This window comes from Aspergillus luchuensis, chromosome 1, assembly GCF_016861625.1.
Source record: "Aspergillus luchuensis IFO 4308 DNA, chromosome 1, nearly complete sequence".
Taxonomy (NCBI): domain Eukaryota; kingdom Fungi; phylum Ascomycota; class Eurotiomycetes; order Eurotiales; family Aspergillaceae; genus Aspergillus; species Aspergillus luchuensis.
The window spans coordinates 5,502,780-5,527,146 of NC_054849.1; the positions used below are offsets into that span (position 1 = coordinate 5,502,780).

Consider the following 24,367-nt stretch of genomic DNA (forward strand, 5'->3'; position numbering starts at 1 on the left):
TCCAAAAGTCCCTTCTGCAGACTTTTTTCTAGGATCCTTTACAGGGAAAAGTTAGACTAGTGCTGGACTACGACCAACTGGCTAGGGCCTGCGGCTAAAGTGAAGATCCCGCGGATCGCCTCATGGGATCGAGTTCAGTGCGTTCTGGTACATTCATCCAGACCGAATAGATACACAGTTATCATAGATAATACAATCCCTTCTATTTTGATTTCAAAATCCCACTCCTTGTCTCCCTCTCTACTTCCACCTGGGATCGCCTATCAACCTTCTATTCTATCCAACTGGCTAGTACTCCACGGCAGCAGACGGGATGTTGGATGTCCCCCCACTATCCATCCTCGGGTATCATCGAATTGGGGGTGCAGAACGCTAGTGAACGACTGACACATGGAGCGGACAGATCTGATATTGCCAACCCATGCTATTCATAGGGACAGAACCTGACCTTCAGCGGGTTTTGCGGGGTTCATGGTCATGTTCATGGTCATGGTCATGCTCATCCTCCTCGCCATCCTCTGGCTCAGGACGCGCACGAGAAGTGACATCCGCAGGGATGAACTCCTCCGTGAAAGTCAGCTCCTCGTGCTCCAAGGGAATAAACCGAACCTTGAGACGCTTGACTCCACGCACGCCTTCACCGACCGCAGTGCGGATGGACTCCTCGACCTGCCGGGTTCGGCTGACAGACCACGCGCCTGGCACAGCGATCTCGACATCCATCAGATAGTTCTGTCCGGACTTCATGCCCTGCACATCACGGACCTTGATGGCATCGCCGCCCTCCAATTTCGCCAGCATCTTAGCCGCGGCTTTCTGTACAGATTCCTTGATGTCGTCGTCAACGTTCGTATCAGCGAGCTCCAGCAGCGACGTCTTGGTATTTCCCCATCCCGCCTTGATGACCATCAGCGAAATCAACAGTCCACCCACAGGGTCCAGCCAGGATGCATCTTGAAAGAGATAGGTGCCGCCAATCGTAAAGAGAGCGACGATACTGGTCAGGGAGTCGATGCGGTGGTGGATGGCGTTGGAGGCTAGTACCGAGGATTTGCGTTCCGTAGCAACTTTCATCGCTGTCGGGGAAAGGAGCCGTCAGCATCGCAGTTAGTGTTAGGGCAGGGGGTTTCTCAAGGTACTCACTAGCATGATATAACCACTCCTTCACCACGATGGACCCCGCAGCAAGCCATGCGGCATGAATGCTCGGTCCCATTGCCTCAACGCCGTGGCTATGCGAGTGACCGTGTCCCAGGGCGCCTACATGCGCGATCGCTTCCGCGGCCTGGGGGTAGAACTGATCCAGCAGAACCTGGCCGGAATTGAGGCCCATAAACACACCTCCGCAAAGCAACAGCCCGCTAACCCCTAATGCTCCGATGCTTTCGATCTTGCCGTAACCATTAGGGAATCGCTCGCTCGGCGGCTTGAGCGACCAGGCGACCGTGCCTAATGTCAGGAAATCGGAAACTAGATCGGTAAGGGCGTGGTAGGCGTCGGCGATGAGAGCTTGGGAATGGAACACGTAGCCGCCGATGAACTTCCCGATGGCCATGGCGAGGTTAGCGACCAGGCCAAGTCGAGTAATTCGCACACCAGCATCATGTTTATCAGTAGAAGTAAGGTAGACGTTTCCGTGATGGTGATGGTGGTGGTGGTGGCCACCATGGCCACCGTGGTCTCTGGATTGGGTGGTCATTGGAGGTAGGGTCACGGAGGTAGCGGAGGTGGCTGCGGCGATGGAAGGGACTAGAGTCGGACGTGTGACGGGACAGAGCAAAGCATTGGAGGAGGAGACAACCGGAGAATGAGAGGAGGAGACACTAGGGTTCTTATGGCGCAGACGCGAGAGCGAGGACGAGGACGAGACTCGCAGCTGAAGAGCCCTGGGGAGAAGAACAATGCCGGATCGTCTCCCAAAGGCACAGGCCGGCCGTGATAGCGGAGGATGGGCCCTGCACCACAAGGGCTGCGTCAGCATCCTCGTAGTGGCTTGTCTAATGGACCAGGTTCTGGCTGCAATTATATTATTTTGGGTTGAAAATACACGGAGAGGAGCCCGGACTGAAACAGCAGCTCCATGGTGGTGCAGTGGATTGTTTGAAGAGAAGAGGAGTAGCCGGAAAGCCTGATTGTCATTGCGAGTCACTCCGTCATGGCTTGTCGGTCGAATCTCCGGCTGAGGCGATGCCGACATGCGCTGACGATTTCGGCCCCGGAGTTGATCCACTGATCGCTTTCTCGATAACAATCTTCCCCCAATTCCGGCGGCTATGATTAGCAGAACCCTGCCATTCTCGCTGACAGACGAACTGCACACACGAGACCAATAACCTCCCAGGTAATGCAATCTCGATAATGCTGGACCTTTCTGTCCGATCTAGAGCGCTGTCTCCCTCCGTGACCTTTTCGCTCTCTCCGCCGATCCCTTCCCTCTTTACCCCTAAGAAGCAACGCAATCTCTGCTTGGCAACTCCTCCAGCTGCGTCACCGGATGCTTGTCATGATCCAGAGCCCCTCTTCGAACCGGAGACAAATATCTGCGTTTGAGGCATCCATCGATTGTCGGTTGGCGGAATTCTAGTGCCGAACGAAGGAGAAGCGGCGTCTTGGCGGGGATCAATCTTTAACAGAAGCTCCGCAACGGACGCTGACTTGCCGAACAGTTAGATTGCGTGCTTGTTAAGCTTAATAGTCCGTAGTATTCCACTAGAAGAGGTTCAGCGTATCAAAATATTAGCTCACAAAGTAGACCGATCAAGTCCACTGCCAAGTTTATGATGGCTCGGATAGACCACACCAGTTGTTTTTAGGTTGGCTTGGGCCAGATCTTGAACACGAGCTGGATGCTGAGTCTTGATTATTCGCAAATGGGAAGGCTGCCATTGCACTGCTTGCAAACCATTCCTTTGATGATATACTCTGACTGGACACGATTCTCGTGACTCGATAGTCATCAGAGCATCATTCACCGTTAAGCTTTGCTCAGCCTTACAGGCTGATGTCAAGTAGCCTTCGTAGAAGACAAGGCTGTCAGAAGAGCAGATATATAGACCGAACCAGACACGAAAACAAGTCCATCATCAGGACAACCCAATATATGACACTGCAGATCTTGTTAGCACGATGGCCTATCGCCAGCGACGTTTCTCCATGTTCCTGCGCCGTCCCTTCAAAGAAATTACCCAAAATACCTCAGTCCCTCATCCAGACTTATTCAAGACCTTAGGTATCGGATCAAATGATACTCAAAGAGGCAACGCAGACCTCCCAACGATCGGGGAATGTGCCGTCCATCTCGAACTGCTCGAAGTATTCCGTAACCTGCGTATCCAGATCATCCAGTCGAAGGAGTTAGTCCGCGTATTCCGTCTCGATTCGAGCCGATTATGGATATCGAAACATCGTAGAGAAACGAAGAGGACGGAAAAGTGGCATCGGTTCGTGTCGCTTGCTGTTGAGAGATTTCAGGTCTGGATCCGTGCAGCGGAGAAGCAGCTTGAGCGTGATGGAAACAACAAAACGCTTATACTTCCGCCTGCTGGTAAGTTTCACTGTATAGCTGTATGGACTTAGCCAGTGACTGAAGTCGTCAGACATACTTATGGTTTGGCACGCATTCCTGCTCAATCCATCCGATTACCAGGAATTCTGTACAAGCCGTCAGCTTGATCGAATTCAGGAACTGCCTTTCCCATGGGTTGTTATAGTAGGTTTGCACCATGGATTGATATACACCGCACACTAATCAACTATTACATGGCAGCACGACTGCATCAACCCAACCAACTGGTCATATACCCTCCCCAGCCCAAACAAACAATGGCTCAAATCTACAGCAAGCATAACAGCAGACCCTCTTGTCAGTCTCACAGACACCATTAGCGAAACCCAGTCCACGCCAGACCAACCAAACCAAGAAAAACATCCATCAATCTCCCCCGAAAACGAAGCCCTTCTACACAACGTCCTCCGCCAAATGAAGTTCATCGACCAGATGCACGACTGTCTATGGATCTCTTATCCTGACGCCGAAGACATACTAGAGACTGCTCGAAAACGCTACAACAACTTCGTCGAGTTATTTCGTCTTCATCCCGGCGTTATGCTCGTTCCAACGTTGGATATAGATCTAGTCTGGCATACGCATTTGTGTAGTGCGGCACGGTACAGGGAATTCATGATGGTGAGGGTGGGGCGGTTTATCAACCATGACGATAAGTTGGGGAAGGGTGCGCTGGATGATGGATTTGACAGGACGAAGGAGCTGTATGAGGAACTGGAGAGTCGTGGGGGGGCTTAGATGTGAGTGATTATTTTGGTGCTATGTTGTAATATGAATAATGTGGGAAGATCGCAGAAATGATAGAGTGCTGGTCTGGATTATTTGTACTATTCTAGATACTCCTTGTTGGACTGATTTTCAGAGCCTGGAACAAGTGGATGGAAGATGTGTGCTATGGTCTGCACACTTGGTTCGTGTCTTCGAATTATGTGATAGTATCCGAGTCATTAGTAGTATCTAGATACAGTGAAAAGTGATCCATGGACAGATAGGGTTTACTTCAGTAGAAACGACAAAAAGGAAACTTAATAGGATTTGTTAAACCCGCTAGCAAAACAGCTTTGCAGGCTTTGGTCAAGGTCAAGATCTCTAGGCTCCATCCTGTCAGCTATCACTTTCCCCTAGATTGCCGTAGATAACCCCAATAGACTGAATACCACTGTAGAGTTCAAGCCGAAAGTAGAAGCCTTTGATATAACAATTTTCTGGGGTTTCGAGATTTCGACTGCGGTACTCCTCCTCCGATACTGAGGATAAGGAAGAGCATTGCCGGCCCCAGTTGGTCTTGAGCTACTCACAATGAGCCGATGAAGTAAGATTGGCAAACAAAAGTAGATTTACTTACTTTAAGTAGCGGAAAATCGTAGAATGGATGCATGCGAACAACAACCCCCGCAAGAAACTCATCCGGTCCGTCTATTGGTAAATAGTCCTTCTCGCCTATGTCATCACCAACGATGCTTGTCCCCGACGAGTCATGTACAGCGACACCATGGATCTCATCTATTTCGCTGTAGATTGTGACTCCCGAGAGATCCTCTGTTATCCACAGAGCCTCGACGGTGAAATTCCCAATTCCAGACACGAGTTTTTCCTCCCAGTGAGGGTACAGCGGAAAGTAATAGTTCTCATCAATATGACTCTTCCAGAATGCGTTGCTATTCCGCACTAGAAGGGTTTCCTCAAAAGAAGGGGTTGTGTCGGAGCACCACCCAATATGTCTGAATTTGACTGCCTGCGTGTTATCATTAACTTTGGTACCCAATCAGTAGTTATGCTTCAGTAAGGAACACATACGTCTCGCACAATCCTAAGCCTCCCTTCTCGTCTCCTTATACTAAATCCTTCCCAGCATTGATATCTTTTCGGTTCCTCAAAGCTCCACGCTGAATGACCGAACTTCAAGCTCCTAATACCAAAAGCGTCCGCCAGGAAACAGACAACGTCAACCAGGGTGGAAAGAATCTCGACTCGAGAGACTAGCTTGGAGTGGTGACCAACGTGTTGATGAGTGCTTCTTGTCAGAAAGTCAATTCCGCAAACGTAAACATGCTCCTTGATTCTAATCCCATAGACCGTAATTACTTTGAGATCAGTCGGCAAGTCTGCGAAAGAAATCCATAATCCGTAAGCATGGTTGACCAATGTCTTCGTAGCCCTTATCTCCACGGTTGGCGGTGTCGATTCTGTAGCAATGTAGCGTATTAACTTGCTCAATACTCCTATCCTAGACACTACCTCCCATCTCAGATCGAGTCCTTCATTGCGTGATTTGGGAAACCTAAGAGAAAGAACAAGCAGCAGTCGGCGCTTGGATATACCTTCGTTATCAGCGGGAATGCACCGGTAGAACTGGCGTGGTTTTGTGCGCATAACCGAATCCCCATAATTCAGCGCAATCTTGCTGGCGCAAAACAGCCGAATCAGATCCGTAGGTGGAAGGTAATCTAGGATCATGGTCAAAATTTCAAGGGGAAGTTCAAGCAATTGTGAATCACAGCGAGCAGAGTCTGTCTCCATGTACGGCCCAGTGCAACGTGTTGCAAGGTCAGAGGGTATAATAGCAGCATGTGGATCGAGGCAACCTGGGAAGTGATATCAGTATGGTTCGAAATATTCGTTGTAGGATATGTCATACTACGCAGCTTCATTTGTGCGTGGTCCCCAAAATTTCTTTGTCTATCTGGCTGTAAGGCCTGACACAATCGAGATAATTGTTCAACTTCTATCTGCGATGCAGTTCGCTCAAGCAGAACTTGATAGCAGGAGGAATGAATGAGGAAGCAATCCGTCGATGTGTAGGAAGGCCAAGTAAACACTTCAGTTCTTTCCGGTTGATCTTCATCTTCATCGAAAATTATGTCTTGGTAATCCTCGGAATCGTTGTAATACAGATGACCAAGGTAAAGCTTGCCATCCTCATGGCACACTAGATGGGATTGGTTAACACTGACAAGCCCGGAGAAGAGTAAAGTTTACCTATTGTAAAATCCTTCGACCACTCTGCCTCACCCAGCCAGCCAGAGCAGAGCAAGCAACACGATAAAGCCACGAAAACCGACATAAGGTATTTGAGTTATTAGAATGAGCTTTACACTCGAGTAGATAGTAACACTGAAGCTAGTATGAAGGTCAAGCTATAAACAAAGTTTTGCGAAACAGTACGTACTACTGCTAAGTAGAGTAGTGAAGTGGAGCAGCAATGAAAGTCTACTGACGTGTGACCAACACAGTAGCAGTGAATGCACTCCGCTAAGATAGAGTAGTATATTCCAACCTTGCTGATCAGGATTCTAGATGCTGTTGCTTTGCATAATTTAAACCGGGCCAACGTCCATGAGTAGTCTATAAGCATCATGCATTTAGTAAATCCAATATTCAGTTACAAGGCTCGATAGAGTGGTATAATATCACTTGCGCGCTGGAACTCACTGTCGCTGTTGCTGATGCTATTGGTGGTAATCGCACTGGCATCCGCATCAGTCCCTAGGGCACATACCACTCTATTGAGCCTTGTAATCCAGAGTCTCAGTTCGCTCATCTGGTCACTGAGGTGCGAAAGCTTGACTTGACCTTCACGTCATTACATCTCGTGTGGACAACTGATATGATGTGGACCGTGCAACGTCCCTCGATTTGGTCTTTGATTTTATCTTTGATAGTTGGAGAAGAGACATGCCTGTCAGCATCACTGGAACAACACCGCAGTCACAAATGCAGAGAAGAGAAATGTCGCAAAATGTGGAAAATCTGCCAAACTGGCGATCACGGCGATTCAGGGGTATACGCCATCTGTGCCAAATGCCACGACCACCCAGCTGGCGGCCCAGATGGTTTTCTTGAATGCATTGAACTCACGGTTTGAGTATTCAGTAGCGCTATTCAAGCTCCTCAAGCCAGAGTTGAACGTGTGTTTTCCTCAAACTATTCTGCATCTCTACGTCCGATTCCTCATCGTCTGGAGCCTCCTCGTCATCAGTACCTTCCATATCGAACCAGAAAAGCTGATACATAGGTCTTTCGCTGCTAGGGTAACCTGTGGATCTCAACCATCTGAATATACCACGTGTAGCGCCTTCGGAAAGCGACTGTGAGAAGAAGTTATATGTATAGTCTTCAAGAACCGGAGAGTCTCTGTTATGGAGGTATTGCGATTTTTTGTCTGTCGGCTGGCTAGTTTGTTCTCTTGTGTTTTTTATTGAACGATTGTCCGTCAAAATCCATTCCCAAGAGTCGTATTCCAGGTAATGCCCGGTACACCAAGCATGTTCAAAGACTGATAACTCTGTTTCGCTGAGATGGGTAGCCCCAAAGGGCTTCCAGGGCCAGATTGGAGGTCGATCGTGACTTTCAAAGGCTGTAATGAAGAGTAACCGACACTCATCATCGCGATGTATATAATCGCCATCGATGGATTCTATTTCTGAGGACAAGAAAGACTGACTTGTTTCGGTCCAGGCAGACGCAGGAAGATCCACAGCCGTCATGCCTGCTCGTACGTCGCGCAAGATAGATTTTGCCAAGTCTGTGAGAAGGGCACCGAGCCAGAGAATACCGATTCGAGGTTGCCGATTTATCAGAAACGCGGCCTTTGAATTGCTCTTCGAAGATATTGAATCGAGAATTGCGAAGGCTGGGTTCAGCCACGCACTCACAAGGTTACACTCGATATCTTTATTGAAGAAGGTGCTGCACAGTATCGAGCGTAGACCCCATACATTGGAACTCAATGTCATGTACTTGGCAAGCAATTGGCCGTGCTCTTTGAGGAGTTCCTGAATGGGAACAGTGGACCCGCCATCACCCTCTTTTGACTTCAGTCGGGAACTTTCTTTAGGGAAAGGGAGTGCGATTGTTCCTCCCCTCATGAATGGGATATAAAGTACCCCGGCAAGGGCGACTGAGCACTGGGCGTAAAGACGATGGTGTACACAGAAGCGTCGTAGATATTCAAGAGCGGTCCATGAATCTGGTGGGTCTGCCCTAGTATTCAGGAAGCCCTTGGTGGTTACTATCAATCCAGCGCCAGTGGCAGACAGCGACCACGGCGACAAATATTCATGGCCATTGTACTTGGTGGTCGCATCCCAGCAACTGTCAGAGCACAAGACCGCACGCCACCAGGAAACTTCCTCCGCGCAAGCATCGTCACCGATATCAATCTGAATCATATGTTGCTTGTTTGAGTGTACTGGGCCTTCACAACTCGGCGGGGAGTAGCTCATCTGACATTCGTGATCACGCGAACGTCCGAGCAACTCAACCCATCGGGCGGACAATATGTAGGCCCATGCAAGATAAAGAACTGATAGATAGTTTCCTTCGTCATAGTCCGATAGTCCATGGACTCCAGGCCAGTGTGAAAAGGGAGAGTCTGTTGACAATCTCACACTCACTTTATGGCCAACAGCTAATAGAAGCTGTTTGGAGAGAACCCTAGGCGGTAGATCACATTTGCCTGTAGAGGTTCTCCACGTTGACTGTGCGTTAACGACAAGACTACCTTTCCCTTGTGTCGATTGTTTCTCCTCGCAAGCGAACGCGATCTTCTCGTCAGAGGCAGCGGCGCTACCACCAAGGAAAGGCGGGGTCTGGCAGACAAGTGATCCCAAGTCTATTGCGTGCTGTGGGAATGGATGACCTTCATCCTCACTAGCTAGATAGGAGGACCACGTTCGAAAGCTTTCCTGGAGGACATGATTGAATATATCATCAGCCGGGCGCACAGCATCGCCCATGATCCACACCTTCACGGAGAAAGAATTTTAAACAGAAAGAACCTTCGCGGTTGGTTGATTCGATATCAATTATGGGAATGAGAAGACGTGAGTAAAAGGTCCCGATTCCACGATGATTTCCCTCTCGTCTTCAGCTAAGTATCAACGGAAGGGAGAAAGAGGTGCTGTTGCCAGTAAGGGAGAATTATATAAGCACGCATGCTGCGTACACATTCAATTTGAGAGTGAAAAATGTATAATACAAGTATAACTGCCTGAGGCTGGTAGTCATGCTTCTCACTTGTCGGAGTAGTCATCACTACTATTGTATCTTATCTCTCGTGACACTTTCAAGCTTCCGCTAATCATCTATCCCAACCACCAAGACATTTCTATCTTTAGAAACAATGTTCGGCCTTAAATGGATTTTAGGACACGGCAGAAGATAACTCTAAAATTGGTCGATCATGAGATCTGCTGTTGGAAACATTGACTGGAAGGAACAGAGCCACGTCCTTTGACACTCCGGACAATGTTGCGCGCCAAACCAACAGAATGAAGCAAGAACTTATGATTTGGGACTAAAGCGCAACATCTCCCTTTACCAGTAAATATTCCAACATCACAAACGCAGGCGGTTCCAAGCGGGTGGAACATGTCTGGGTCCTTGCTGTGATGGCGGATGGGGGTGCCTGGGGCCAGCCAATGCCAACCCGTCAATCTAGCGCCAGCTGTGCGTGCCTCGTCTCTCTGGCGTCTCTCCCCTCTTCCCCTCTCCATAGCGGCAACCACTTGATATCACATCTCCTCTCACGCTATCTTCTCTAGCGCAGCTTCCATGCAGTGTCATTGCTCATCACACTGGGCGTCTGTCGGGTCGGCCAAGTCCAACCCATGGCGTATACTAACCGCTGCACTTTTCCAGCACGACACGCTGGAATCTCAGCACAGCTGATCCGTTGGAATCAGGGTAACCACACAGGACTTATTGGCTAACAATGTTTCATGGGGTGATTCCAAGTCGCGACATTCGTGGTGTCTCCCGAGAACCATGGCCTCGAAAGGTGCTTCATTGATAGGCCCCAGTTACCTGCTGCCTCCAGCCATACAATATAAATATCCAGCCATCGACATGATCCGGAGCCTGCTTCTCTGCCTGTTCAATCTTATCATTCAAGAACAATCTTCAGTTCCGGTGTACATACTTTGGTATATACATCGTGTTCATAAGTCGTCATAATGATCGACCTCCTAGAAGTGAAAAGACGCTACGAAGCCGTGCTGGCAGTTGAAGATAGCAGAGACAAAATTCTTCAGGTACTCTCCTTCACAGCATAACGCATATTCAATTAATTAACCTCTTCTTCGACAGAATCTCTTTGCCCAAGTTGAAAGCCTGCAAAGGGCTCTTCAAAACACGCTTGGTGATGCCAAGTTCCAGGAATTGAAGAAGTATAAAACAGAGTATGATGATTTGCGGCTTGACCAGGTATTACTTTTATTCTAGTGTCTCGCTTCTATAGGCTTATACAGATCCGCAGTCCAAGTTAAGTTTTGTTTCCGTACTTGTCGACGGTGACTGCATGAATGTAAGTAAGCGTCCGACTGTTGTCTCGTCCTATACTGACAACTTAGTTCAACGATAGTCTCATCCGACAAGGCTACAACGGTGGACGCAAGGCTGCCATGCTCCTCCGAAAGTCCGTCGAGCGTCACATTCGTGATATCGACCCCCAGGCCAGCCCAAACATTCAGTACCGCATCCGAGTGTACGCCAACGTTCCGGGTCTGATGAAGACGTACCGGGAAGCACACATCTTGCGTTCCAATGAAGCGCTAGATCCATTCATTCGGGGGTTCAATATGGAGAACAGCCTGTGTGATTTCATCGATGCTGGTAACGGCAAGGAATGTTCAGACGTTAAGATACGGGGTACGTTGGCCTCTTTACCAACTTAGGGCATGTACTAACCACCGTCATAGCAACATTCGAACAAGACATTCTAGACGTCCACTGCCGTCGCATCATCTTCTGTGGCTCGACCGATAATGGCTACGCACGCATCCTCGGCTCCCACCAAGGGTCCAACCGCATCTCGCTCATCCAGGGAGCACCCTTCGCCTGGGAAATGGAGCAGCTAGCAAGCGAGTTCCAAACTACATCCTTCCCGGAGGTCTTCCGATCCACGAAGCTACCCTCCCGAGCATCATCCTTCAGCGCATTCAAAACCGCATCCGCCAACTCATCACCCAGCAGCTCTCCAACCAGCCTCAGCACGCCCTCAACGCCAAAACGCAACTACGCCACGATTGCCAAGTCGAACCTTCAAGCGACATCCCCCACCAGAACAAACAGATCCAAACGATCGAAAATCTCAGTCATAACATTCGATATCTCCCCCTCATACGACACCCACATTCAATTTAACACAGTGCAGCTTAACAGCCAGAGCCAACGGGTTGATCCGCCACCCCGGGCCAGCAGCAGAGAGAACTTTGAAAGATTACGAAGATCAAAGTACTGCAGTAGATATCATATCCTGGGAGAGTGTCCTCTTGGCGATGAGTGCGGACACAGACACGGACGCCGACTCGGATCTAGGGATGTTCATGACCTCTGGTGCGTTACTCGGACGTGCGTCTGTCCGAATGATATCTGGTGTACGGATCCCAAGTGTATTTGTGGACATCAGTGTCCGTGGGAGAATCAGCAGGGACATTGCAGTGCAGACTGCAAGTTTCCCGAGTCTATGCATGGGGTGGATAAGTCGGTTGCGGTGATTTTGTAGTAGCTTGATTATTTTTGTGAGAATGTATTTTCTTGAACCCATGTTATATACACCATCATCACATCATTATATTCCTTATTATATCCATTCCCCCACTAACTGAATCTATAACGACGCTCTAGCCTGACGATCGCTTTACCACTATCAGAACAGTCACATGAATTTTGCATAATATCTTTTGTTTTTACAAATAATAGACACTCCAGTCTAGTCACAAATTGAAATGGGAAAAAAAGAGAAGAGAGAGAAAGAACCCACTAAGCAAACAAAAACTTCGCCGCATGTTCCACATGATCATCCGAGAACGTCGCCATAGTATAATAACTGTGATCGTAATCAGGCTGGTACCGAATCGTCACACCCTCCACACCAGCCTCCTTGGCAGCTTTCTCGAAGTTCTCGGGAAGAAGTTGGCCCTGCTTGTAGAAGTTGTCTCCGGTGCCCTGTACACACACACACACAATCATCAGTATACATCTCAAAATCCAACCTAAAAAGAAGAGAAATAAAGGGAGGAGGTGGGAAGGGTGTGAACATACAACATCAATCAAAACATCCAACCTGCCACCCTTCCACTTCTTCAACAATTCCGTAGCATCATGCTCCTTCCACTTCTCCTGCTGATCTTCACCAAAGTATCCCGAAAAGGCCTTTTGTCCCCACGGGCAGTTAATCGGGTTGGTGATGGGCGCGAACGCAGACACGGACTTGTATTTGCCGGGGTTGCGGAGGAACTAACCCCCAATATTATTAACTTATATATTCCCAACATCATCATAGATAGATAAAAGGTAGAAAGGTAGAAGGTATATACGTACCAAAGTCAAAGCACCATGTCCACCCATACTATGACCCGTAATACTCACCCGCTCACTATCCAATTGCGGGAAGGCAGCAAACACCGTCGCGGGCAATTCCTCCGTGATGTACGTGTACATGTTATATCCGTTATCGTAGGGCGGCTTGGTCGCGTCGACGTAGAAGCCGGCGCCAGTGCCGAAGTCGTAGCTGTCGGCTTCGCCGGGGATGTTGAGGCCGCCTATGTTCATTCCATCAATCATCCATACATTAGCATTATCACAACAAATAGAGGATAAATATGACTATGACTGAATATTGAAGTAAAGAGGTTGTAGAATAGGGAACATACGAGGACTCGTATCAGGGTACAACACAGCAATACCCTTCTTACTGGCACCGTGCTGGAAGAAGCCCTTCTCGGAGCAGTTCTCGGCGGTGCAGGTCAAACCCGAGAGGTAGATCAGGACGGGGACCTTGGCGGAGGGGTTCTGGTAGGCTTGAGGAGGTAGGTAGAGGTTGAAGCCCATTTCACATTTGGTGGATGTGGCGGCGTGGGTGAGCTTGAGGAGCTTGCCGCCGAAGGAGGCGATGGTGGCTTTTGTTGTGACGGACATGGTTGTATATGTATGTGTATACCTTTGGGTGTTGTGGATGGGGTAGAGATGGTGATAGGAAGGAAGGGAAAGAAAGGGTGGATGGTTTACTTATATCAACAATTGATGAGGGGAAATATCGGATGAGGGGAAAATGAGGGGCGGTGGATCCGTCAAAACTCCGGAAATTTTTGCCGTTTGAAGTTATCGACGCTATCCCGGATTTATCATCGAGACAATCTAGATGGTTGAATAGATAATATGTATGAACTGTAGAATTAAACTAACTACCTTGCCATGCTATGCCATAGGTATCATATTCCCTTCCCAAAAGGTAAAGAACGCCAATGCTTATCCATCTCCAATAATTACGCCAAAAACACCGCAGGGATGCCGTAGATCACCGGCGCCGCTCCGTTCAAGTACCTCAACACACAGGCCTGCCGCGACTGGCAAACCGCATCATCCAAGGCCACTGCCTGCTCACGTCCACCGACAAGGCCCCATTTCTCCAGCGTGCTCTTGGCAAACCGGTCAATGTCCTTGTCTGTCACATCCCAGAGAGTGGCCACCAAGGCCGGGCTCCCCGCATGCAAGTAGTTCATCGGCGTGCCGTACGGCTCGTACTCGCCGGCTTCCGTCAGAGCACCGCTGCTGCAACCCATCAGGAATGTGATTGCGCATCGGTCAAGACGCTTGATCGTCCGCGCCCGACAGTACTGTGCGCCACTGCCGTGCCCGAAATAAAGGAACACGTCGTTCGACTCTAATCCGTTCTTGAACTCTTCCTCTGTAGGCTCCCGGTTGGCCACTCCGCTCCACCCCTCCAGCTTCAATAAGTCCTTCTCGAAGGTGCCCTGCGTGGTTTGGAGGTCACCGGTGGGGTTGAGGAAATATGTGCCATTCTTGCGGTTGATCGTAAAACCAGCCTTGCCTTCTGCACCTTCGTCGCGGAATCGCACAATTCGGTCGCGAAGACATTCCAAGGAGGGCACCCGGCACACCGGGAATCCCTGGAGACACGGAAGGGACTCCCACGGGAACATATGCAAGGACTTGTCCAACACCAGAACAGTCCGGTTGGGTGAAGGGTTGCCCTGCTCTTTCCGGACTTGCTCGTGATACCCCCTCAGAGAGTCAAGGGTTTCCACAACCATCATGTCAAAATCAATTTCATCATATGCGTTGCGCTCACCCTGAAATTGCAAGATATCAACAACGAAGTAGAGAAGGTCCATCAACGTTTCTTCGGGGTCTTCTTGGTCATCCAGGTCCTTGACACCAATGAACAGTTCAAGCACATTCGGATGAAGTGTCAACCGCGGACTAGCTGCACGACCGCCCTTGCGGCGCGAGGGCAGATGCTTGTCCAGGATGTTATGGAATGCATCTGCAAATCGTGCAAGCGAACGAGTCTCGTGAGGAACCGGCGAGAATATTCCGCGGAATCCACCGAACCAGACAGTCTCGATATGTTGCAGAAGAGCTTCCATCCGACGGTCCAGTGCTTCCCGGTTCTTCCACCAGTCCTTTTTCATCTGCCGGTCGGTTTGGTGCTTAGCTGCATGCGCACTTTCGTTGGCCAGTCGAATCAGCTCCTGCATATCTCCCTTTCCATCCTCGAATGTGTATTGCTCCTCCTCATCCTCCGAACTGCCACGCTTGAGAGGCAAACGCAACAAGAACGGCGAACGACCCTTTTGCAACCGAGAGACCACAAACTCGGTACGGTCAGTGCTCAAGGACAAAGAAAGGACGTTCCAGTTCTCCGGAAGAATATCAACATATTCTTCGGTAAAACGGGAGCAGAGATCCTCTTCCGGTACCATTGCAGATTCAGCAGTCGGCCAAAGCAGGGGATCGCAGTAATCCGCAAGTTGTTTGTCAAGAGTGATGGCAGCATGCTCCCGTGTAAACGCACCAATGCGGCCAACCTCGTTCACATTTGCTGGTGACTGAGAGAGCGAAACGAGGCTATCAAGTGCTGTGACATGGGTCAACATGGAGATACGGCTCATCAAGCGAGAGGCGGCATGGCTGTCAAGGGTTGATCCGAGGGTTGTGGCAAGCGGAAAGATGGTATTCAGACTCTCGCTCGCTTTGGCGAGCATTACAGAAAAGTCCTCTGTCGGCTTAGGCGTCTTAGAACGTGTACCTCTCGTAGCCGTCTTTGTTGGCGCTCGTGTCCTGCGAGTCGCAGTTGTTTTACCGCTGCTGGTCTGGCTCACCGTCTTACTTGGCGACTGGAGTGATGGCAGGGAGATGGTCGATTCGGGGAGCACACAGTACACTGCATGAGTGGCGAAGTTCCGAATGGCATCAGCGAGTAGATGCTCACTTTCGCCAATGTGCAGGGAGATCTGACTGTCTCTAGAAGTGGCAAACTTGCGTGCATCCTCCAGCAAGCTGGATGCCTTTTCAAAGTCCCGTAGCGAACGTAAGCATGCTGCCTGCTGCCGAAGAATGTCGCTCCGCAAATGAAGAAGTGACGTCGAATCTGTCTCTGTCGATTCGGAGCCGGCGCTTGACGTCTTGGGCGCACTTGTAGTTGCTGCACGAGTTCTGCGGGTCGTAGTCGCCGCCCGTTGCCTCGTCTTCCTAGCAGTGCCTTGGACCTGTAGCTTTTTCATCTTGTCATTAAGTTCCGCTACATCCGAGAGAACGTCCAATGACTCAGAAGCGCCACACTCAGCCATGAGCCTGTCGGCTTCGAGGAGAGCACGGTGTTCATCGCGGTAACGACCCTGTGCTCTATGCAGAGAAGCAAGGCCGATCTGCAATGAAACAAGCTCAATGCTGTTGTCGAGCTGCTTGGACAAGGATTCAGCCGCTGCAAGAAGCTCCTGTCCTTCCTTCATATGTCCACCATAGATCCAGTGCGAGCCAAGCTGCGCTTGTGACGCGATCAAGCGAACGTTGGCGTTAAGTGTTTTGTTAATCTTCAGCGCTTGCTCTCCGTAGTAGATGGCGTCCTGGAATAAGCCGTGATGGGCGGAAAGGCTCGAAAGATTCAATAGAGCCATGTGATGTGAACCAATATGAGGCCAAAACGGGGCACCTTGTGAGTACACGGCCAGGGTTGCGTTCGCTTGCGAGACCTCGAGTTTCGCCATTCCTTCAACCACAGTTTCCAGCTCAGAGTTTTCGGCTGATTGAGCGATCTTGTCTTGTTTTCTCTGCGCAAGCTTTTCGATCTTAGCCCAAATCCTGCAATTCAGCCTAACAGACAGTTTGCCGAAAAACAGAGCATCATTGATTGAGCCCTGAGCGAAAGAGAGTCGGGAGCTCATGAATGCCGCGTCGGCCACCAACCTCTCCCACATAAGCTTCGACAATACCGAGCAGGCGTTGAGATCTTCCTTCTTCTGGTTCTTCTCATACAGAGTTCGGGCTGCTGAAAGTGTACTCGCTGCTTTCTGGATCTCACCAACTTCGAGAAGGTAGCCCACGCGAGCTAGCTTGTGTGAAAGCGTTGCCAAACAAGAGATGTCGCGCTGACTGAGATATTGATCCGCTCGGTTCAATAGTTCGTCCGCCTTCGTACAGTATCCAAGGCGACTGTATTGGAGTGCCAGTCGTGAAAGAACGATGACCGCTTCCGAGAAATCGCTAGATCCGCGAAGCTCAGTCACTCGTAAAACAAGTTCGAGCGTCGAGAGCTGCAACTTCCATAGCCCATGAATTTCGGTATAGTCGACGATAGCTTTCATCTGTAGCAAGAAGTGATCAACGTCGCCAACGCTTAAAACTACCGAGTCCCAGTCATTGCACTCTCGCATCATCAGATTCCACCAACTTAGCACACTCTCCAAATCCTTTGGCTGAAGAGTGCCTTCATGCAGTCCTAGCGTAAGCCGGACGGAATTCTGAATGTGTCCTGCAAGAGGAAAGAGGTCTGAATCGTCACCGAGTTCTTCCATATCAAGATCGCTTGAACCAGCCTCAATGACATTCTGTAGTATAGCAGAATCCAGGGAGCCCGGGTATTCAAGGGAAAAGCGCAAGGTGGTAAGCACGACCCGCAATCGCCGGAGTGGATGGGCTTCTGGGGAGTATAGTTCGAAAAGCTTGGTCAAGAGCAGACCGAATGTAGACCGGAACGAGTTATCGAGTGTAGAAGCCGAGGCCAAGTCCGTCATGATACCTAACTGCCATTCGATAAGATGCCCACGCTGGAGATGGGTCAGATTGTCATCGTCGAAGACGCCATTCTCTTTTGTCGACTTCCTTCTCAGGTTCATCTTCAGAAAAGCATAGAGAACACGGCCAAGCATGAAACCACCGCTCTTGGGATCCTGGCACATCCGATGGGGGAAGCACCCTTCTGTAATAGAGAGGACTTGGTCGAGTGTGCCGGTCAATAGATGTTCCTCGATCGATTGCTGAAAGGCTTGCTCCGCCTCACGGCCAGCATTAGCTTCCAAGTAAAGATGCGCGAGCTTCTCGTATTTGAGAGGCGTGAATCCCGCAACCTTCTGAGCCGGCGAGCAATTCGACAGGAGCGTCGCAGACTGCTTCAGCACAGGCACAAGTTCGCGAACTCCTTTGCCAGACTCCCTTTCCTTAATGTACCGAGACCAAAAGAGATTTGACAGCTTCACGAAGCAGATACCGATGCTCTCGGCAATAGAATCGGACGCTTCTCCCGCTGACTCCATCGTCATCAGCAGGCGTTGGCTATCTATCAATGTTGACTGCATTTCCTCCCATGGCGGTCTCTGTGACAAGATAGATAGCTTTCCAATGGCGTTGACAGAATCGATAGCTGCAAGTGCAATATTCCGAACTGCAACAACACGCTTCTGAAATGGTTCGATTTCCTTTCCTTCGTCTTCGGCAGGTTTGCGCCCAACATATCGTCGCAGAAACCTAACGAAACCGTTCAAATATCCGTAGATGCGATAAGAGACATCGTCATCGTCTTTCTTGGGGCCTTTTTCCCTCGAAGCGATGTCTCCAAAAAGACCCATGGCTAGTTTCTTCAGTTTGGCTGCTTCAACCAATAATTCGTCAAGATCGTTCGCGCTACCTTTAAGTGGCATACATAGAACATTGGTAGCTTCCTTGATTGCCTTTGCCAGTCCGGAAGAATACTTCGTAGCCTGCTTCAACGCTTGAACATGCAATGATGCAATCTTACAGCGGACGGTAGCCAGAGAGAGACATTGTCCGTCAGAGAGAGGGGTCAGAGTTTCCGTGTACAATTGTAAGGCTTCGTCGAGGCATCCCGCTTCCTGAGCGAGCTGGCCCAGGATTGTCGCAATTTTCGCCACAGAGATGTTATCGTTCATGCTGGGTGAGGAACGTTTTTGAACACCGGTAAAAGTCGATTGCAGTCGAACGATGGTCTTGTAGGTGGAAGCAAATTCGGATTTCGTAATGCCTTTGCTCTGATGAGCATAGCTAGCGACGTACCGTGCCAAGGGATCCCACATCTCCTTAGCATCATCACATACATGCCCCGAGGTCTTCCAGGACATGCAACGGATCTCGAGTGATAGGAGTTGAAGGGTTAACGATGTAGTCGGCTTTAGTTTGTTCGTTGAAGATTGTTGTGTGCTGGAGGATAGGGATAGTACTGTATTAGACAATAATTGGAGCTGCATTGCGGCCTTGTCCTTGGTAAGAGCTCCTGCTTCTAGAGCAGCCAGAGTCACATTTGCCGGGCTACTCGGGTCCGATAATTGCAAGGATGGAGTCGCGTTCTGAACAGTGGCGGCCTTCTTTTCGGACGAGATAAGACGAAGCGCATTCGACTGGTATGACACTATGAGGCCATACAGAGAGCCCGCATGGCTGATGTTGGAAAAGGTTAGAAGATCAGACATCCGTTCCTTGGTTGTTTCGCCTTCCTGTTCTACCGGGCTCCCTTTCCGGCTTGAGCCTTTACTTCCACCACTGACTTTGCTATCGAGGTATTGTTGGATCCTTCTCTTTAGTGCTCTGAGCTCCTTGTAGGCTAAGTCACCCAGGCCCAAAGAGAGAAACCTTCCGGCCAGAATGCATGCACCTTGTTCGAGTTGAACGTTGGGTGTCCCGTTCTCCTGATCGGTCTTCAGTGTCCTTAAGCATGACAACGACATAGCCGCGCACTCAGCCACCGCTAGTATTCCGTTGTCTGTTTTTGTTGTTGCACTCTGTAGGGACATTTTTGACTTTCTGGGGGATTTCACGACACGGGTGGGAGAGGGTGATCCGCGAGGGGTACTAGTCGCGGAGGATCGAGCATCATCGCGTTTCGTCGACTGCAGCTTCACTGCTTCTGAAAGTGTTTTTAACGTCGAGTTAAAGATCTCTGTAGCGAGAACAAGCTTCTCCTGGTTCGATAAACGCGCCGCATCCTGATCGACCACTGTGCTCAAAGCCGCTTCGGCCGCAGAGACCGTCGTCCGCGATCCTCTAGTTGTTTTTGTTCGACTCGTAGTGGACGATGCTTTCGTCGTCCGGCCTACCCGCTTCACTGTCGCACTTTCGATATCTGGGGATGCTTTCGACGAACCGCGGAGTAATGTTTGGAGGGATGAGACGGTGCCATTAGAGCATGTGGAAGTTGAGCGGACGGCCTGCTTCACCGATTCTACAGGAGAACCGGGGAGTAGCGTCGAGACCGTCATGGTTGGCGGAGTTTGAACGTAGACAGTGCAGCAGTCACTGGCAATTGAAGGTCGTGGGGGTTCGTTCGAGCCATGCCTTCGATGTGATCATGACAGCCGGGCGGGAGCCAAGCAAAGGCGCGCGTTGTCGCAGCAACCACTCGGCGCCTAATCCCAAACCGGACTAGTGTAATCTGGCTCTGAATCTCCGATTGCCTCAGGCCGAACTCTGCGGCAGATAATTGTGTGCCACAGCAAGTGTACAGACACCCCAGTGAGCAGCTTTGAGAGCATCTCGACGTCGCAATTCGACACAGTCCCCAGGACGGAGCTCTTCATTATGAACTCAGCACGAATCTCTCTCCGGCATCTGGCCCAAGTGGTCCCAACCCTCCGACCTGCCGGCGCTTTCCACATTCCAACAACTCAATTACAGTATCGTCTACAGTCCACTTCTTCCAAAGCGATACCCAGATTCGCTCAAACGTCACTATGGACATCAATGATTCCCAAATTTATCCGGAACCGCGGCGCAAAGGAAACCAAGCCGTATAAGCCGAAGTCCAAAGAATGGAACCCCGCAAGTTTCTACATCATCATCTTCATCCTGATCGGATCCCAGGCCATCCGGATGATCGCGTTGAAGAACGACTATGCAGCGTACACACGATCAACAGATGCGAAGATTAGGCTTCTTCGGGAGGTCATAGAGAGGGTGAATAATGGGGAGAAGGTCGATGTGGAGAAACTGCTGGGCACAGGAGATGAGGCGAAGGAAAGAGAATGGGAGGAAGGTCAGTGCTTGCTTGATCTTGATTTACCGTTTTACCATACTGAGGATCCTGCTTTTACTGACTTGGGGGTCTTGTCTGATATAGTACTACGCGAGATCGAAGCAGAAGATTCATTATGGCATCGCAAGGCGGCCGCGTCGGAAGCTCAGCAAGAGCAGGTCGAGGAGCCAAAACAATCGATTATGAAGTCAATTATTAAAGATCCTGCTGTACCTGCAGAGGGACCTCAGGATAAAGGCTTACCTGCGGATAGCCCGTCAAAGAAGAAGCTCAACTTCTTTTAAACAAGCGTGCGTCTATTGATGGCCAGCATCCCCACACGGACTTACACCCGAGGCTACTATCGAGATGCATTTCCCGAATGATGAGAACGAACCGTGCTTATACGCCGGACAAAGTTCCGTAGGTGGTTGCTGTCAGGGGTGCAGAAACAGCTCAGGATATGGTCCTCAATCATTCCCAAATCCGGAAGGAGCGAAGAGCAGATGACAATATCTGACAGGCCATACATAGTCCTCGTTTGCTTGGGCGTGGCCATCATCTGATTTTACTTTGCATAAATACGCTTTGTTCCCTCTCCTACTCTTCAATTGATACCCACATAGCTTTCCAATGTATCCCAAATCATGTACTTTTTGTGGGAGGCATTTTGGACAGGTCTTATATTTGTATTATAAATTCTTATAAGGTGAAAAGACACTATTACACTCTTGACCAAAAAGTCACGAAAGCGAACTGTAGGAATGGATGTGGAAATGATGTAGAAACCTCTGAACAGCAGTCTACAGGAGTTTCAAAGACCAAACATTGACTGAACCATGTGCTAACGACATTCAGATTTAATCAACAGTGCTGGTACAGCAGCATGTAATGATGTCCTCGACCTTGGATATCTGAGACAATATCTGCAAGAATATATATCAAACTAGGGTGGCCCCGGAACAGCTTCAATCGGGCCTTTAATGAAACGAATCACAACTGTTCATCCTGAAACTTCTAACTGCTTTTGGTACATGTGCAAATGCAAATCGCGTCTGTGTAGTACATAGAAACGGAGGTCACAGGGAAGTCTTTGCTCCAAGCCAGAAATCTAAGAACCAAGGAAAACGAGTTGGGTAGTATGACATGAAAAGATATTTCCATTTAAACAAAGGAAACAAAAGGAAAGAGAAACCAATTCGTCGCTATGAAAACATGAAGATGCTTATCTATTGCTTGGACTGCTGAAGGAACTTAGGCCAACGGTCCGCCGAGGGGATCGGAACGCGGCCAATGTTTTGATCCAAATCCAGGATCAGCTTGAGGGCGTTCCTGGATCTGAGGTATGGCAGAGGAGCCTTGGCAGTCTGCAGGCCGACGCCAGGTTCGATTTGTCCCGCCGGGGTAACTTCCGGTTCAGACCCGGGCATAGGAAGCATCTTCTGCAGGACCTCATAGGCGGCAAGTGTGAAACCGAACTGTGGGGATGAACGAATGATACGAGCCGGGCCTCCCTTGAAGAAAGCCTTGAATCCTTCATCCCTCCAAACAGTGGCCGCGCAGTGACGCAGTCCGGTGTACTTGACCTCACCCTTGCGGGCTTCGACCTGCAGACGGGTCTTGATCACGTCACATGGGGTAGTAAGATAGGCTGCGGGCATACCAGCAATAGCACCTGCAGTGAGCAATTGCACAACGCCGAGCTTGTGAGTGGGCGACTCGCCGAAGAAGTCGGACTTCAGGTGCGCATAAGTAGGGAAGTAGATGGCGGAGAACGGGACTGGCAGGTAAACAATTAGAAGGGTTCTAGCAACTAAACAACGGGGCGCGAATCACTTACCATCACGGAGCAGACAGGCACTTGCTCCCTTGTACAGACCCATCAAACCCAGGTTCTTGACGATCCAGAGGGCAGAGCGGCGAGGAGCACCCTCAACAGACTTTGCGATCTCACCCTGGACTTGGAGACGAATCTTGACAATCTCCAGAGGGTTGGTGAAGATCTAAAACGGGGTTGCAGTTAGCGTATTGAGCCTCATCAATGCATTAGAATCACTGTCAGGATAACTTACAACTTGACAAGCTCCGGCAGTACCACCGGCCAGGATCTCGTGACCAGTCCAGATCTTTCCGTTCTCCTTGTTGGTGAAGTGCCCACGCACAAGGTCGTTCACAGTGAGCTTAATAGCCTTCTCGGGGGCGACACCGATCAATTGAGGGACGACACCAGAGTACAAGCCGGTAAAACCCTCGTTACGGATCACTTTCCTGAAGCAATCCAGCGAGTTGTTGTAAAGTCTCTCTCCGACGCGAGTTGAGCGCTGGTTCTGCATACGGGTCTTCACAAGATCAATAGGGTACACCATGAAGGCTCCGAAAGCACCTGCAAGACTGCCCAGGGCGAAATGGTGGACGGACTCCAACACGCTGTACAGCACCGACTTGGACTTCTCGGCAACCTGGTGCGCCTTATCCGACGCAGCTTGTCCAGCAACTGCGAGGGGCATACGCCACGATGCGTCAATGACCTTGGCGAAATCCTTCTGCGAAAGTCTTCCAGAGGGAGCATCCAATCCAGCGAAGTGGAAGAGGATGTCGGCCTCCATGGGGGTGAAAAGGGAGAACCGGGTAACACGAGCGGCAGCATTCAAGAAATCCGCGCGCGTGATCTTGCCATCGTCGCTGTGCTGGGCCGCCTCACGCACAATAACATCAATGATATCCATCTCACGCATAATGTTCTGGAAGGCACGGACGGTGGCATAGGAGATCTTGGTACCGGCGGAGATGTTGCACAGACTGGGGAGGTTTTCCAAGACGTAGTCGGACAGCTTGTGCTTCGAGGTCTCGAGGATGATGCGCTGGAAGTCTTCGGGCTCGATGTAGCCATCACCGTCCTTGTCAAAAGCGTGGAAGGCTTGCCTAATGCGTTCTCCCTGCAGACCGCGAAGCATCTGGGAGAATTGAGGGTACGTCATGTCGTGTCGGCGCTTTGTCTTTCCAGTGTAAAGGGAAGCCCATTCTGAGTTCCAATCGAACGGGATGCTGTCGCTGCTCTTGCTCAGGTTGCACACTTCCTTGAAGGTGTCCCATTTCACGGTGCCCGTTCCTTCCGTGTCGAACAATCTAAAAGCGATCTCGTATTCCGCGTCGGGTTTGTCCAGCAGGTTCTCGAAAGTCGTCCAGTCGGCAAGGCTGACTTTGCCGGATCTGCGCCTGTCGGCGACCATGAACAGAACGCCATAGTGCTCGCGTTTAATTTTGTGCTATTGTGAAAAAAGGTACCGACATGCATTAGCCAAGCAGGAACCCTTGCGAATCGTATGACACATACAGCACAATCTGGGGGATGAGCGGCAAGGATCAGGGTGACTCACGTAGTCTTCATATTTGGGAGCGATGGCATTGACGAAGTCCTCCTGGCTCATGTAGAGCTCTCCCGTCTCCTCGTCTTTGCGTGCATGGCGCAGGAAATTGCTTTTGATCTGCTGCGATGGCTGGGGCTCCTGGGAGGTGCCCACCAAGGATTCCTTGAC

The 24,367-nt window shown here is 50.1% G+C and overlaps 9 protein-coding genes across 9 annotated transcripts; 3 read left to right on the forward strand and 6 right to left on the reverse strand.

Annotated features, from left to right (window-relative positions):
* Positions 1-450: 450 nt before the first annotated feature.
* On the reverse strand, positions 451-2,197 carry AKAW2_11858A (cation diffusion facilitator family transporter; the record flags this gene model as incomplete). The annotated part of the gene is made up of 2 exons (XM_041684388.1): positions 451-1,076; positions 1,144-2,197. 2 exons carry the CDS (start codon positions 2,195-2,197, stop codon positions 451-453), a joined length of 1,680 nt encoding a protein of 559 aa, XP_041538578.1.
* A 929-nt stretch (positions 2,198-3,126) lies between these two features.
* AKAW2_11859S (uncharacterized protein) lies at positions 3,127-4,303 on the forward strand (the record flags this gene model as incomplete). Its single annotated transcript, XM_041684389.1, has 3 exons — positions 3,127-3,544; positions 3,597-3,709; positions 3,767-4,303. 3 exons carry the CDS (start codon positions 3,127-3,129, stop codon positions 4,301-4,303), a joined length of 1,068 nt encoding a protein of 355 aa, XP_041538579.1.
* Positions 4,304-5,233: 930 nt separating this feature from the next.
* Positions 5,234-6,629, reverse strand: AKAW2_11860A (F-box protein; the record flags this gene model as incomplete). Its single annotated transcript, XM_041684391.1, has 4 exons — positions 5,234-5,296; positions 5,363-6,150; positions 6,204-6,494; positions 6,545-6,629. 4 exons carry the CDS (start codon positions 6,627-6,629, stop codon positions 5,234-5,236), a joined length of 1,227 nt encoding a protein of 408 aa, XP_041538580.1.
* An 814-nt stretch (positions 6,630-7,443) lies between these two features.
* AKAW2_11861A (uncharacterized protein) lies at positions 7,444-9,303 on the reverse strand (the record flags this gene model as incomplete). Its single annotated transcript, XM_041684392.1, has 1 exon — positions 7,444-9,303. The coding sequence occupies one exon, from the start codon at positions 9,301-9,303 to the stop codon at positions 7,444-7,446; it is 1,860 nt and encodes a 619-aa protein (XP_041538581.1).
* A 1,218-nt stretch (positions 9,304-10,521) lies between these two features.
* On the forward strand, positions 10,522-12,071 carry AKAW2_11862S (CCCH zinc finger DNA binding protein; the record flags this gene model as incomplete). Its single annotated transcript, XM_041684393.1, has 5 exons — positions 10,522-10,599; positions 10,655-10,771; positions 10,824-10,871; positions 10,918-11,215; positions 11,266-12,071. 5 exons carry the CDS (start codon positions 10,522-10,524, stop codon positions 12,069-12,071), a joined length of 1,347 nt encoding a protein of 448 aa, XP_041538582.1.
* A 257-nt stretch (positions 12,072-12,328) lies between these two features.
* On the reverse strand, positions 12,329-13,486 carry AKAW2_11863A (S-formylglutathione hydrolase; the record flags this gene model as incomplete). The annotated part of the gene is made up of 4 exons (XM_041684394.1): positions 12,329-12,514; positions 12,611-12,805; positions 12,890-13,110; positions 13,222-13,486. 4 exons carry the CDS (start codon positions 13,484-13,486, stop codon positions 12,329-12,331), a joined length of 867 nt encoding a protein of 288 aa, XP_041538583.1.
* Positions 13,487-13,833: 347 nt separating this feature from the next.
* On the reverse strand, positions 13,834-20,079 carry AKAW2_11864A (C50 family peptidase; the record flags this gene model as incomplete). Its single annotated transcript, XM_041684395.1, has 1 exon — positions 13,834-20,079. One exon carries the CDS (start codon positions 20,077-20,079, stop codon positions 13,834-13,836), a length of 6,246 nt encoding a protein of 2,081 aa, XP_041538584.1.
* Positions 20,080-20,398: 319 nt separating this feature from the next.
* AKAW2_11865S (DUF5321 domain-containing protein) lies at positions 20,399-21,136 on the forward strand (the record flags this gene model as incomplete). The annotated part of the gene is made up of 1 exon (XM_041684396.1): positions 20,399-21,136. The coding sequence occupies one exon, from the start codon at positions 20,399-20,401 to the stop codon at positions 21,134-21,136; it is 738 nt and encodes a 245-aa protein (XP_041538585.1).
* A 924-nt stretch (positions 21,137-22,060) lies between these two features.
* On the reverse strand, positions 22,061-24,061 carry AGC1 (citrin; the record flags this gene model as incomplete). The annotated part of the gene is made up of 3 exons (XM_041684397.1): positions 22,061-22,611; positions 22,672-22,834; positions 22,904-24,061. The coding sequence occupies 3 exons, from the start codon at positions 24,059-24,061 to the stop codon at positions 22,061-22,063; spliced, it is 1,872 nt and encodes a 623-aa protein (XP_041538586.1).
* Positions 24,062-24,367: the final 306 nt, after the last annotated feature.